The sequence below is a fragment of the Melampsora larici-populina genome (genome assembly GCF_000204055.1).
Source record: "Melampsora larici-populina 98AG31 unplaced genomic scaffold MELLAscaffold_77, whole genome shotgun sequence".
NCBI lineage: Eukaryota > Fungi > Basidiomycota > Pucciniomycetes > Pucciniales > Melampsoraceae > Melampsora > Melampsora laricis-populina.
In genome coordinates, this window is record NW_006768841.1 from 54,624 (window position 1) to 70,107 (window position 15,484).

General features: G+C 40.5%; 2 protein-coding genes across 2 annotated transcripts; both read left to right on the top strand.

The window, feature by feature from the left end:
- Nucleotides 1-6,475: 6,475 nt before the first annotated feature.
- MELLADRAFT_50808 (uncharacterized protein) lies at nt 6,476-7,687 on the top strand (the record flags this gene model as incomplete). The annotated part of the gene is made up of 4 exons (XM_007417677.1): nt 6,476-6,806; nt 6,884-7,057; nt 7,133-7,266; nt 7,369-7,687. The coding sequence occupies 4 exons, from the start codon at nt 6,476-6,478 to the stop codon at nt 7,468-7,470; spliced, it is 741 nt and encodes a 246-aa protein (XP_007417739.1).
- Nucleotides 7,688-12,327: 4,640 nt separating this feature from the next.
- MELLADRAFT_94982 (uncharacterized protein) lies at nt 12,328-12,614 on the top strand (the record flags this gene model as incomplete). Its single annotated transcript, XM_007417703.1, has 2 exons — nt 12,328-12,491; nt 12,575-12,614. The coding sequence occupies 2 exons, from the start codon at nt 12,328-12,330 to the stop codon at nt 12,612-12,614; spliced, it is 204 nt and encodes a 67-aa protein (XP_007417765.1).
- Nucleotides 12,615-15,484: the final 2,870 nt, after the last annotated feature.

Sequence of the window (15,484 nt, forward strand, 5' to 3'; positions counted from 1 at the left end):
ACCTCATCCTATTCCAAGATCTCAATCTAATCTAAACTTGGATCAATCTTCAAAATCTCATCTTTATTCTATCATCAATCAATCTATTGAAAATGCTGGTTTGATTTCTAATTTAAATCATCAAAAAAGAAAAACCAATCATCATCTCAATCCATCCAACAATCATCAATTCTTTTGGGCAAATGAACTCTTTAGAATCATCGAATCAGATCTACTGGATTGTTTTACCGATCAAATCATAACCGAACTTCAACGTACAAAACTCAATTTATCAAAATCACTTCAAGAATTCAATCAGAAACATATTCAATCTAATCTACGTAGAAACAAATCAAATCCTAATTCACCTCATCCTTTATCTCATACTCGAAGTGGTCTGTTCACTACTAGAGTTAAAGATCAAAAGGATTCTTCTCCTGCACTTCAATCTTCTGATTTCAATCGCTCAAAGTCACCAGATGCCCTTCTTGCCACTCAGACCAAACAAGATCGACCAAACTTATCACCTTCTCTCTTTGTCACTGCTCTTCAGACTGCAAGTCCACCTGAACTATGGCTTCCAGAACATTCACTTTCATTAAATCACTCAAGACCAGAACTTATCTCTAGATCTACTCTGATTGAAACTCTCAAAGCTAGAACATCCGAATTGATCATCGACTCTCGTCCCGATCATCCAATCTCGGAATCTTGTGCATCCCCTAATCTAGATACTTTGATCGGTGAATCTGATGTTGTAGAGATCACTGTGCGCGCCGTTAAATTTCATCTCAAGCGGATCAAAACCAAACCACTTGATAATCAACGCGAAGCAAGTTTTGAACCCAATCAATGGTGTACAATTCCCACCCCTGTACAAGATCACTCGACCCAGCCATCCAATCTACCCGAAGCGAGTACATCTAAATCCATTCGACCTAGGATCATGGGCCAAACAGACATTGTTGAATTGTTTTCAGACTCTTCTTGTAAGATGTCAGATTTACTGGGTGGAGATAGTGGTGATTCACTCGAACCTCTGATGGTCACTTTACGAGATGGAAGAATGGCTCGAGTGCGTACCGAACTGATTGGAGGTACGATCACCCTCAAAGGACCAGGTCGAGAATTACGAAAGTTGAAGAAAGTGATTGAATTAGCGGTAAATTGATGGTGGCATGTTTATCTTGTCCTTTTAGTGTTTTCCCAGATCCACCTTTAAAACGCATCTGACTGAATGTTCTTTTTCATCAACTTTTCTTCACAGATCTTTGCCGCTTGTAATATGAAGCTAGAAGTCCATGTGCGTCGGGATGCATTTTGCTCTCGTCCGGTTTTTCTTTCTTCACAACAATGCGAGGAACCGCGTCCAATGGAATCAGACGCTGATAAAGGACTTAGCACACCTTACCCTCATTTGGACGATCTCATGCCTTCACCGATTGCTCAAGACACACCTCATATAGCATTTGCGCAAGATACCCCTCCACAGTCCAAAACCACCTTCAACCAACCACATTCTCCCTCGAACCTATTTGGCCCACCAAGCAAACCTCTACTGCCACATTCAATCTCTTCACAGTATTCAATCATCACTGCTGACTCGAATTGGCTATCTCCGCCGCCTCCAGCAGTCGCCTCCTCCACATCTTTACCTGTTTCACCATCTGAAACCCTTCCCGTCGATGCTTTGCCCTCCACTTTGGTTTCTCCCGGTCCTTCACTTGATTACGCCACACCCCCTCAATCTCCACAAACATATAGAGACCCTCTGCATTCTACTTCACCCACATTCCAGCGTTCGTCCTTGAATAGCAGTTCAGCATCCATCACTGGTCGAGCTAAATGGTCAAAGGCAGGATTATGGAGCATGCTACTTGGTAAACCGGCTCAGTCTCATGCTCATCCGTTTTTTGTACCGTCTGCTTCTCCAGCTCTTGATCAACCTCACTATAATCATCATGGGTTAATGAGTGAAGCATCAGAACATGATGGAATCATCAGCGGGGATGAAGCTGATACCGATGAAGACCCCAAGTCCGTCACACCGGATCAAACGACGTCTCCTACCCCCAAAAAGTCGATCGCCAGTACTCAGACTCCTAGCTCCTCACGCTCACCCAAATCTTCACCTGCAAGTCAATCTAGCCCTACAGCTAGAAAACGATTTGCGCAGCGGATTAAGAAACGCTTGGAATCCTCTCCCACCAAATACCACCGTACATCCAAGGAAATGAGTATCATGCCCGGAAGTTTCTTTTACAATACCTATGGTCGTGGAAGTGGCTTTGGACGCCGAGGTTATGCTGAAAGTGACGAATGGGAGCTGGTTGCTGGCTTTGAAGACAGTCCATCTGGTCTTACCCGACGTGATAGCGCTGATGACGGTGATACCACTGATGCAGGTGGACACGGCGGTGACGAAAGCTGTAGTATTGACAGTCTTGATAATCAGCTTGAGAGGCCAACAGAGAACCGAGTGCCATCTCCGGACGCAACTTTAGGCAGCTCTGATAAACCGAAGAGTCGGACGTTTGTGACCAGACTCTCGAATACATTTCTACATTTCAAAGCAGCGCGTTCAGCATCTCAGAAAGCACACCGACCCCCTACCAAGATGGCCGAAATCACTGACGAAGCTTCTCAACCTACATCGATCGAGACTCAATTGCCCGCAGCACAAAATTTACCTGAGACAGAAGATGAGGTTCAGGGGGATGAAAGCGAAAAGGAGCACGAGCTCGACAGTCCGATCAATCAGCCCATCGTTGGTCGATTTGAAAGGGTGATTGAAAAGATGAATCGCGCTATCTTGTCAGTTTCGCCTGATGTCGTCTTTCCACCGCCTCATCTTCTTGTACGACTACGCCAACAAGAGATTGCAGAAATATCACTATTCACTTCGAACACCGATATACTTCCTCAACCGTCAGATTTTGCTAATTCGAGTGAAGCAAGATCACCTCTCATCACTCCAGCAAACGATGAGATCACTCCCCCGAAGTTGTCTGAACTCAGTTCAACTCGACCAACACCGTTAGACAGGCAAAGATCATTTGCTACCGCTGATGCAGAATGCTTATCGAACAGATTTGCAGAAACCAACTCTTTGCCAAACTCTGCTGAGTCGACGCCTGTTCGGATTCAGAAGGCATCACAACCCCTTCCTCAGTCTCCTCGAAGCGTGTTATCTGCACCAAATGTCCCCACCTCTCAACCGCCTCAGGATGCTCAAGTAATGGAACCTCGTGAGACCGCAGCAGATGCTCTGCACCCTAATACCCTTCTCAGCCAATCTCCGCGTCCTCGAAAACCTCTCGAACAACGCAAGATAGCCGTCGATGCTCGTGCTGGTCTTGCGTCCCTAATGACCAACAACTCATCTTTAGATGGAACTCTACGCCACCAATCTATTCAATTCTTGTGTGAAAAGTCTAGTCTTTTTTCGAGTCCAGGTACGACTGCATGTGAATCACCGAGTTGGAAAACCTGGAAATATTATCAAGATTTCTGTCTCAATCCACGAGCTTTAGATCTTCTTGAGCGAAAAGGCAAACGGGAAAAGACTACGGCTCTTCCTATGAAAGAGAATGGTTTTAATGTAGGAAGTTTGATGGGCCTAGGAGCTGTAGCTGAGCTTTTGGGACATCATAATACCAATGAGCCCGTCGTAGACACACGCGGGCTTCAATATAAGTTAACGGGTACTGTAGGTCAGGTAGTCAGTAAGTTGGTCGATGAACGTGATCAACTATGTGTTCAAGAGTCTGGTATAGCTGGCAAATGCGGGGGGAAAAGAATGGGAGATCATGTGATTTCTCTGATTCACAATACTGTTCGAATCATTGTATCGGTAGAGGACCAATTAGCGGTTGTAAAAGGTACACCATCATCACTCCATGATGAAGACTTGACGAGTGATCATAAAGGTTTGAAACGTAGTACTAGTGATGGTGGGATGGTAGATGTACAAAACCTTTCATCGAGCTATAAGGAAGGTCTCAGTGATCATGAGATTGTGATGTGGACGAAATGTAGGATATGTGGGAGGTGTACTAAGGTTAGTGAATTTCTTTAAGATGTCACGGAAGATTGAACAAACTGACTTGTTTTTCGTCCTGCTATGACTCAGCCTGTCGTTTGTTCGGAAGCTACTTTGTTGTTTTCATTCGCCAAATACCTTGAATTGATCCTATACGATGGAAACTTTGTTCCGGCACCTGAAGACTTGTGTGATCATGGGACTGAACGTCAAGATGCGTTGATTAGGTTCTTTTCAAAGGGTAAAGCTCGTGTTAAACTTGCTTTAGAAACGGTCGAGTGATTACATTTCAATTCGTCTGTGTTCTTATCTATTTTGCTCATGACTTACGTTCTTTGCTTTGTTCTTCTTAGTTTGTTTGAGTTGAGGTTACCTACTGCTATTGATCAGAGTATCAGGGATGATGGTATACAAACGGGTCGTCCGACTTTTGATTCTCATCAGAATGACTCAATACGACAACTTGAAGATGAGATTACTGGGTTTTTTAGTTCATTATACACTCGTACTTCGATGATTGATGATCTTTTGTTTAGACGTGATCAACGACTAGATCTTGTTCAGCAACGCGTGAATCCGTCAACCTTGCCTGAAGATCCTGAAACTAATCGGGTGACTCTTAGTGTGAATAAAGAGTCTACGTCAAGTGTGATAACAGAAGAGGAAAAGATAGAAAAAACTCTAGCTGGTGGAGGGATCTCGCGAGGTCGAAGTCATACCATCAAGGCTGCTGTGACGGATCATCGTGGTCAATTGAAGAATCTGATTAAAGCGTTTGAGAAGGAAGAAAGTGAGCTCAGGTCACAATTACCAGAGCTTGATCCATCTGACCTCAATAGTTTAAGGAAACCATTTTTCGACACGATTGTTCGATCCAAGGCTCGATTGATGACGTGGGAGAAGAAACATTTGTCGACCTTGACTGGACCTGATGGTCGTCAGAAGCTTGGGGAAGCTAATTTCTTGGAACCGATCTATTGTCAACCTGGGATACACGCTCTACCGGCTGATACATCTATCATCATTAGGGAAACTGAGATTTCAAGTATCATTGCCTTCACACTCAGTTCATCTGATTACAAAAACTTATTGTCGTCCATCAGTCATCCTAAACGGGCATCTACTCCAGGATCGTTGTCTAACCATTCAAGAAGTTCATCACATGTGTTTGGAACACCGATCCCTAGTCCACCTGGGATCAATAATAATGCTGCGAAACGCGACTTTAGTTTGCCAATTGCATTATTGTCGAGTACTGAAGAATTACCAGATGTTCCGTTGGGTGGGAAGGCTTCACCACTTGGATCACCACGAATGAAATCCACTCCGAATAACGGTCAGAACCATATCCTTAATCAGAAGAGTAATACAAATGATCCTGATGATGATCAAGCGACGTTTGGAAAAGAGTGTAGTTTTGAAGGACGAGCTAAGCTTAAGAAACCTTTTAAACAGAACACTGGGATACTTTCATTACGATCACTTTCGAAACAGAAAAGTTTTGATGTAGGTAGTTTTAGAGCCTTTGGTGGGGGTGGATCAAGGATCAACACACCGGCTGCAAAGAACGCGACTCAAGATCCTATGACGATGTTTGATGTTAACCAATCATTATTGATGATGAATGAAGGAGGTGATGATAAGATCTTGGATGATTTGATTACTAGCTCTCAAACCAGTCCGATCTCATCATCTGCTACTGCTAAACCGAATTCAGTGGCACCAGGACCGGTAGCTGCTTTACTGAGTCGAGGAGCAAAAGCTGAAGTCTCAACCGTTTCGATTTCACATGCAGATACATTAGGAGATTTAGATGTGATGATGAAATCACGTGCAAGTAGTATTAAATCGAAAGTATCGATTGAAGATTTAGAGAAAGTGATTGAACCAGCACCACCATCCACATCGATGAAAGAAGTGGTGAGTGAAAAAGCAGATGAACTTGAAATCCTTTCGTTTGATCAAAACGATTCTGAAACCCAACAAACTCCACCGGCTAGTCGAATGTTATCGAAAGCTCAACCATCACAATCGATGCCATCCCAACCTAGACCAGCTCATTCTTCAATTCTTAGTGCACCTTTACAAGCGATTTGGACACTTGGAGGAAGTATTAAGATGAAACAAGGTGGTGGGACTACTACGGGTGGGAGTACTACTACTACGACTGGTGGTGGTGGTGGTATGGATTCAAAAGAGTTTGATGGAATCGATCCAGATTCGACGAACCCAAATGCTTCACCACATATTAAATATAAATTTAAACATGGTACCAAAGAGTTTTCATGTACGATTTGGCATGCAGCTCAGTTTAAAGAGATTAGACAAAGGTGTGGAGTAAGTGAAGAGTTTTTAATCGAATCGTTATCTAGATGTAATACATGGAATACAACTGGAGGTAAATCATCATCTAATTTCTTTATTACAAACGATCAACGGTTTATCTTAAAAGGTATGATCACTAATTGGAACAAATCAGAAAGAGAAGGTTTATTATCATTTGCACCTAATTATTTTGCTTACCTATCAAATCAAACATTAATTAAACCTTCATTGATTTGTAAAATCTTTGGATTCTTTACGATTAAGATTAAAGAAAAGGTTTTGGGTAGTCATAAGAATGATTCCAATTTGATTAAGTTGGATCTCTTGTTGATGGAAAATTTGTTTTATGGTCAAACTATCACACGTAAATTTGATTTGAAAGGCATTACTTCTAGGGTGGCTAAAGTTAAGAAAGACGAAAAGGATGGTGGAACTGGTTGGGATGCTGATTGGATTGAAGGTAAGAGAATTTCAAATCCAATCCAATTTGATTTTTCGTTTTGTTGAACTTTTTTTTTTGGTTTGATGGATATATAGGTTCACTTCGAACTTTATTATTGATTCATCCTCATTCTAAACATGTGATTTCGAATGCGATTGAAAATGATACCAAGTTTTTATCTGAAAGTAACGTGATGGATTATTCACTTTTAGTTGGAGTAGATGATTTAAGAAAAGAATTGGTCGTGGGGATGATTGATGTGATTGGAAGTAAGTCTCTCGAAAAAAACCCCTCTTTTTGAAATGTCAAGTTTGATGTTTTTTTTTGGTTTTTTTCTTTTTTAGCATTTAATTTGGCTAAGATGTTGGAGTCTAGAGGTAAAATGGTTTTGAAAAGTTCGGATAAAAAAGGAGAAGTCACGATCTTACCTCCGATTGAATATGCTAATCGGTTTAAAAAAGCCATGGAAACGTATTTTGTAAGTTTTTTTTGCTTCCAAGGATCTTCCAAAGGATCTCTCTTTTCTTTTTGGTGGAAAGATAAGAAATTGATATTGTTTTTTTCTGAGGGGGTTTTTTAGGTAGCTGTACCTGAGAAATGGAGTAGACCATTAGAAAAAGAAAGTGATCAAGTGGTGAAAAACCATCATCAAGAAGATCCAAGTTTACCTTCTGTATTTTAAAAAATTAAGATATATTATCAATATGTAGGATTTGTGAAAAATGAAAAAAAATGTGACAAGGTGTTTTAAATTAGTATAATAGTCTTTTTTGTTTTTTTTTGAGTTTCTTTGTTGTTGTTTATGATTGATTGATTGAAACTGAAGAAGAAGAAGAAGAAAAAAATTGTTGTTGAAAGTCTTGATATGTATAATTTGTAAAAGATTAGTATAATACTAGAGAATATGCCCGCAACAGGGAAACCCTCCTACAACCTACCCCTACTTGAACCAATATTTTATACATGTACAGTCATTTAAGAAAAGCTTTAAACCAATTCCCAACCAATTTGTTTGAGTTCTGAGTGCCAAATTGAGCAAGCTTTTGTAAATTGACTGGTCACAGTGTTTTGCTCTGTCAAACCCTTTGGTGGTGTAAATCTGGATTTGATAAGCAGCTTGTCTTTGTCCTTGACTTTAGTTATCTATCCACATGAAAGGACAGTACTGGTCAACACCCTGGAATGTGTGTATGCTTTTTTCCAAAATTCATTCACCTTTCCAAGCCATTGATACACAATATATATTGTAACAGTTGGGTTGATGTAAAGCAGACAGACCAAAGCATCTGAGCAGAATCAACAATAGTAAATCACAGTATCTCATAGGATGATCAGGTAGCCATGCTGACCATCACAGATATCTCAATAGTTCCCTCAAACAAGAATTCAAGACCAAATTGTTCAAAGGTACACAAGTGAATTTAACTACCAGCCCCATCATCTGTTATCCTCTAGTGACTTGGATATCTTATGTTGCAAGGTTTTGCAATTGCATTATTGTTTTCAAAACTTTTTGTACCTACAGACTGTCAAAATATAATCAAGACACATGACTTACTTATCATTGGATAAAACTTAGGTAGCGGTTTAGGATTGGATTAGTGATTGTTTAGGTTGATTAGATGAGTTGAGAAAAGTGTTGTGCACATCATTCCCAATAACATTGTTGTCAATCTTCCCCAATGTTTTTCTTCCTTTTTCATTTCTATGTATAGTTTTGTTTGGATCTCAATCTCCCTCTCTTTCCTCATCTTTTGGAAAGAGAGTGAGTACCATTTCACCTTATGTACTAATCTTACTAATATTGTTATATGTGTTAGAGCTCCATAAGATCATCTAGTCTTGAGCCTTTTGAGTTCATTATCAAGTTTCTCACTATTTAACTTTTTCCTCCTGATACTTAGGTTAGTTCTTATAAGGTCTGCATACCTTGAAGTGGAGAAGAGTGCTCACAATTAGCACTGGTTTATTAGGATGTTCTCATTCTTTTACACAGACAAGTGATGATCTTTAGAACAAACATGTGTCTGATCTTATGCCACTTGAATCAGCCGCTAGTCAATTGAATCTAGACAGGCTGGCCAAATTTTTCCTGGAAGAATTGAGTGAGAGAGATTGGCAAGGAATCTCTGACAAGGGTTTTTCAGTTGACTGCAAATGAACCATGTGATGTTAGTCTTATCCATGAGTCCTAGTTCACAACATTGGTATCACATGTGCCACTGGCCCCATGAATGACAATCTTGTGTAGTGGGAATATCTTATGAAAGCCAAGATGGCAAGGGGATTAACCAGATAGGCAGCACAATCTAGTACAGCAGCTTTTGTGAAGCTTCCTCCATATTACCTGCCAACTTGCCCCAGTTTGGGAATCAAAACTGAGAAGGATCCCCTGCTGCTCATCTCTCTCGAGCCAACTTGATTTGTTTACAGGTTCTTGCAAATGGTGGATCACCAGTGATCTCTCTGGGATTTTTTACCTTTCCAACGCAAGCCCCATCACACAGTCAGCTTGTACCAACACTGCCACTATACTATACTATACCAGTATAGTACTATACCAGGTATAGTATAGTTTAGACTATACTTAACAAACAACAGTATAGTATAGTATAGTACTTGACTACACTATACTATACTATACTATACTATACCAAGTATAGTATTGTAGTACTAGTACAATCTTTACCTCACCACAACTCCTTACAATCAATAAGATGATCAATCACAGCATGACCAATCAACTTCATGAGGAGATTTTCCCCATCAAGCACCTCACCAACTTACCCACAACAAAAACCAAAAAGCTCCTTGACTTGCAAGTTCATCCTCCCACCCGTGTATGTATGTAAAATATTGTTATAAGTATGAAAACAATGTCAATCATGGTCTTGTGATTGACAAATGATCAAAGAAAACATCTCTTTAGATCACGGAACAAAGTCAGCAACAAGACAAAGCTGAAACACAAGCTTTGACAAGATGACCTGGTTTCTAAATTTGTATGAAGAGGGTTCTAAATTCATATCAAGATTGAAATCATGTAGACTGGAAGTTTTGAATGTTATAGAGATCACACAGCAAGCATCATCTAGTTTCATTGTTTTATATCAATTGATGTTAATGTAGAATTGATATAGGCATCAAGAATGAAGGGACCCTTGAAGGTTTTCCCCCTTATTGGCATTAGATAATAGATAGTTTCAAAGTTGTCTCGTTCATTCTCTTGCAGCTTATCTATTATCATAACCCAACAGAAAATCAAGCTCCTACTTTGTTAATTTCAAGTACTTCAATGAAAATCAAAACAATTTGTACACTTGTTGGCTACAAATGAGATAGATAGGATCAGACATGGAGATAGTCAATGGAGGATGAGAGCCCTCGATCAGAAAAATTACCTCGAGTCTCTTTATTGATCATCCTTTGTTTGAATTTGAATCTATCGTTACTTTTGAAATCAGCTGTCAATTCTTCCGATTTCATTTTGAGATCGAGTCTTGATTTTGATTTGATTTTGGTTTTGATTTCATTCCACTAAGTTTTGATTCGATTCCGATAAGTTTTGATTCGATTCCATGATAAGTTTTGATTCGATTTCATGATAAGTTTTGATTCGATTTCATGATAAGTTTTGATTCGATTCCATTAAGTTTTGATTTGATTTCAATAAGTTTTTTCAAGAGGTTGGTTTAAATTTTGGTTCATTGTTAATTTGATCATGATTTTCTTTGTGTGATTGTTCCAATGATTGATCGAATGATGGATTGATTATTCTTTTATGTTTTGATGCTTTTTTGTTTTTAGTGTCAAGAAGGACAAGATTGAAAAGATGGGGTTCTCAATAACTCATGTAGGATGAGAGGATTTGAGTAGTTTGATTTGAATTTTAATCGTTGAGGTTTTGTTGGATTTTCATTTGGAACTGGATTGATGATCGATGGAATTATGGGTGCCTTTCCCTCTTGACTATACTATACTCAATACTGTAGTATAGTACTGAGTTTTCGGTACTATACTTTGAAAGTATAGTATATAAAAAGGTAGTCCAATACTATACTTTCAAAGTATAGTAGTGAAAACTCAGTACTATACTACAGTATCACAATACTGTATAGTATAGTGGCTCTGTTGCTTGTACCTCCAGGTTCTCAGCCTCAATCAGTAATTGTATCTGCCATGAAATCAAAGACCCCTCCCGCCGCTGAACCACTTCCTAAAGAAAACACAAGGTCAACCAAAGGAATCAGATATCAAGGTTGTCAAGGAGTCAAAGAGTGGTCAAACCTCTTGGTTTGCGAAGCGACCTAATGGCTTGTCTGACATTGATTTTGTTGTGTTATGGTTGGCCAAGGAAGATAATTTTCAACCATGGAAAGGTCAAAATCCGAGCAAGATTGCAGTATGCAGCTGCAATCTGCGCGGCTCATATGAAGGATATTCTTCAAATCAATCAAACACCAAGAGAAGTGGACAAGAGGGTACTTTCCTCATGCCAACGCTCAAACCTCAGCGTGATGGTTACGGTCAGCGGCACGGTACGCTACGGGCCGCACCGTACCACAACTGCCTATTTTGCATTACGGTGCTTCCGTACCGTAATGCCTGATAAGGGAATATAGGTTAGAGCATCTCCTATCGTCTCGGTAAAGGGCTTCGGTACGGTAAATTTTACTGTACCGACCCTTAAATTCCCCAATCGTGTCTAAAACACGATTCGGTATCCACCGAATCGGTCAAAATTCTGTAGAGGTCCAGCAAATTTACTGGACCTCTACCGATTCGGTATCTGCGGGGAAACCATTGTTCTCACCATTTGGTACTGTACCGAGGCACTTTCTTTCCAACGATAGTGGATTTCGACAGTTCTGTACCGATTGATACTGTACCGAACACCTACGTACAGAAAATTTACTGAAAATTTACTCGAACGATAGGAGATGCTCTTACGGTCCTTTTCGCGATTACACCTCCATTTGATTGCGGTGACCGTAGTGAAACCCGTATTCGTTACGGTTGACTACGGGTCAGGGCAGCTATTTTAATTTGGGTTCTAGTTCTGGTGGTGGACCAATTTTGGTCGATGACGCAAGGACCCTCACAATCTCGATCAGTCCTATCACTCCCTGCGTAGCTGATGCAGGCGTGAATCAGATAATTAATTGATGGCATTATTAGTAAGTTCATTCTTCCCCTTTTCTCGATCCATTCTCTTGTTTTTGTCTTCTCCATCTCAATCCATATTATCAACCTTCCACTGACTGGAACTCTTTCTTAAATCAATTTACTCCATTTCATTTTTTATCTTTCAACTTCAATTTTACTACTATGAATAGTGCCGGTCCCAACTCAACAGCAGGTGGTTCAACTTCCAATACTCTTTTCCCTCCTGATTCCACTCGCCGTTCTTCTCGAGGTAGCCCACTTCGAAAGGATCTATCCGACTTCGTCGCGACTTCTGGGGACTCACGCACGACTTTGAGTCGACCAGCAAAGCGAGTCATTGTCTGTTCATCCGACAATGAACAATGTGCATCCGATGAAGAAGCCAGTGCCTCAGATGATAAGGAAAGAAGCGACTCCAGCAACGGGGAGCAGTCACCAACACAAATCAAATCAAAAACAACAAAGAATAAACCTCCGAAGAGGAAAAAGAAGAAGAGCTCAACTCAGGCAAAGGAGAAGACAACCGCTGCTGTCAAGGTAATGTTGCTCGAGATAATTAATCAAAATTGAATCTCAATTCGTTTTGAGACTGATACTTATACATTTTGTTGATATTTCAGGACTTCACACATCCTGATGATGTCGATATTGATCAAGTGACCGATGGAGAAGGAAAAAAAACTGCTTTCCGACAAGCAATGACTGATGATGTCAAGTTCTTATTATCATACTACAAACCACCAAAGTATGTCAATGATAAGGAGAAGGTGTGTCATAATCATTTAGAACACGTTTTCTACATAATCTAACCTTTGGTACATTAATCTAGAGTTTGGGAATTAAAAGGAGTTATGAGTGTAGATGGTGCAAGGGAGTTTTCACCAGAGGTGATGATGGAAACTCAAATCTCTATGGACATCGAGACGGTTATAAGAAACGAAAACCTTGTCCAGGACGCCAAAGAGCTATCGAAGCAGGCGTAACTCTCCCGGCTACTTGGAAAGAAATCAACGAACCGGTTCAAGTTGCTACCAATTCGAGCAATACCATCAAATCATTTTTATCCCAGTCCACTTTCAGCGTAGAATTGTTAAATGTGGTGTTGGTTATCTGGATTCTTCGGCACGCGCTCCCCTGGCTTCGTTTTCAGGACGCAACTCTACGAGCCGCTTTCAAACTCAGCAATCGATCTGCTCAGCTCCGATCGCCGACATGGGCAGCTACCACTGCAAAAGAACTATTTTATTCATTATATAATGTGGTCATCAGTAAAATAAAGGTGAGTAGATTGACCTTTAAAATGATATGTTGATTTTCTGTCTGATTAAGTCATCTTCCAAACAATCTAGAATAACAAAAGCATGTTCTCATTGGCTCATGACGGCTGGACGACTAAAGGAAATAGAATGGCTTTTATAGGTGTTATGGTCAATTATATTGACAATGATTGGAAGTATCAAACTGTCCATTTGACGTTGAAGTGGGTCACATGGCATCACTGTGGGGATCTCTTAGCTCAACCAGTAGCTCGAAACCTCATTCGACACGGGCTACATAAAAAGGTGAGTCTGTTTTGTTTTATATCTTTAATCTTTACGACGTCATGTTTGAATCTAATTTATGCATCTCTCAGATGATAGGACAGACAACCGATTCTGGTTCAAACAACGGCCCAATGGCGCGCGAAATGGCACGTCTATTTGAAGAATGCGAGTCGCCCGTTCATTGGTCACCCAAGAAGAGCCATGTTAAATGCTTTTGTCACAAGCTTGCTCTAATGGTGAGTCACGGACTGAAGACACTTAATATCAGTGCAGGACATACAAAGCCAACTACACAGCCAGGACTAGTGGTTCCATCAATTCGAGTTAACGATTGCGAGTTCGAAGTCGAATCTGAAGACTCAGACGAAGAACAAGGTAACTTGGTACCTGAAATACACGAGGATTCAGGTTTATCAGAGGACCCATCAGACACCAGAATTCAATCGGAAGATATTGTTGCTCGTAGTGTTCACAAAGTAAGTTGGTGCAATGCTCTTATCGACTGGAATGAGACTGAGCTGATGTAAAGTCTGGTTACCATGTCTAGGTCGACAAGCTCATTCAATTGACATGTTCAAGTTCGTCAAGACGGAATTATTTTGCTGCTAAAGCAAAGGCGCAAGGGATCAAGGTACTTACGGTCGGTTATGGAGTGAGGTGGAACGTCAAAGCCGACAGTCGGCGTAGGGCTTGTGACGGAAAAGAAGTAAGGATTATCAACATACATGAAGTAATTGCTTATGTGGTTATCCATGAACTAATGCTATTTAAATCAAATAGATCCTTAATGCTATGACCTCACAGGATCGAAAAACCAACAAGTACTATCGAGGCCTTTCCCTGTGCAATGAGGAATGGGAGGCAGTTGAGGCCTTGAATCCAGTCCTTGAGGTCCATGTGTTGAGATTTCTATATTATTATCATTTTCTCAGCGTCTGACATATTTAATTCTCCTCACAAAGGTTTTTGAAGATGCAACTTTTCGAATGCAGGGCGATTTCTCTTCGGGATGTGAGGTACTTGCAGAATACCTACGCATCAAGAAGAAACTTGAAGGGCTGAAGGAGAAGACTATGGTTCCTAGTATCAACAGGGCCATCGAGGAGATGTTATCGTGGCTGAAGAAATACCAGGACGAGGCTTTGGGAACTGACATCTTTGTGATTGCCACAATTCTCAACCCTCGACAATGTTTAAAATTTCTTCAAGACTTTTATCCTTCTGCAAGTGACGAAGCTAAGGATTGTATCAGTGATGTATTTGAGGAGAGGCTTTTCGATTGGAAATTGAATGTACCCGAGCCACCTTCAGCTCAACCAACCAGTGTACCAACTGCAGCAGACGAATTCGACATGTTTTCTGCTGCATCGGACAACATTCAAACTTCAACTCAATACGAACATGAGCTGGCTGACTATTTATCTGGCAAGTTTGGCATCTTGCCAGACGAGAAGCCGTTGGACTGGTGGAGGGTGAGTCCAGTTCGTTCTATATCTTTTCATGCATTGAAACTGATATCTTCGAAACCTTATCATCAGAAACATGAGAAGTCGTTTCCGGTGCTTGCGTCAATGGCACGCGACTACCTCTCAATATCAGCCACTACTTGCTGTTGTGAGCGATCCTTTTCTTCAGCTGCTGATGTCGCTGCACCTGGACAAGGCTCAATCCTGCCCAATACAATTACTCGGAAGGTGGGATGTAGGGAGTGGATCAAATGTGGAATAACACCCACTGACAAGTTTGAAGATGCTGTGAAATATCTGAAAGAATACGAAGAACAAGAGGAAAAGAGGAAGAAGAAATCAAAGTAGATCAATGCCTTCGTTCATACCGTACTTGCTATTTTTTCTTTCTTTTTGTCTGTCATTTTTTATTTCTTGTTTTCATTTTTGAAGTTCTTTTTCATGTCTCTCGTTAATATAATATACACATGTTATCTTTGTTTTTTTCATGTCTCTCGTTATTATAATATTCAAATGCTAC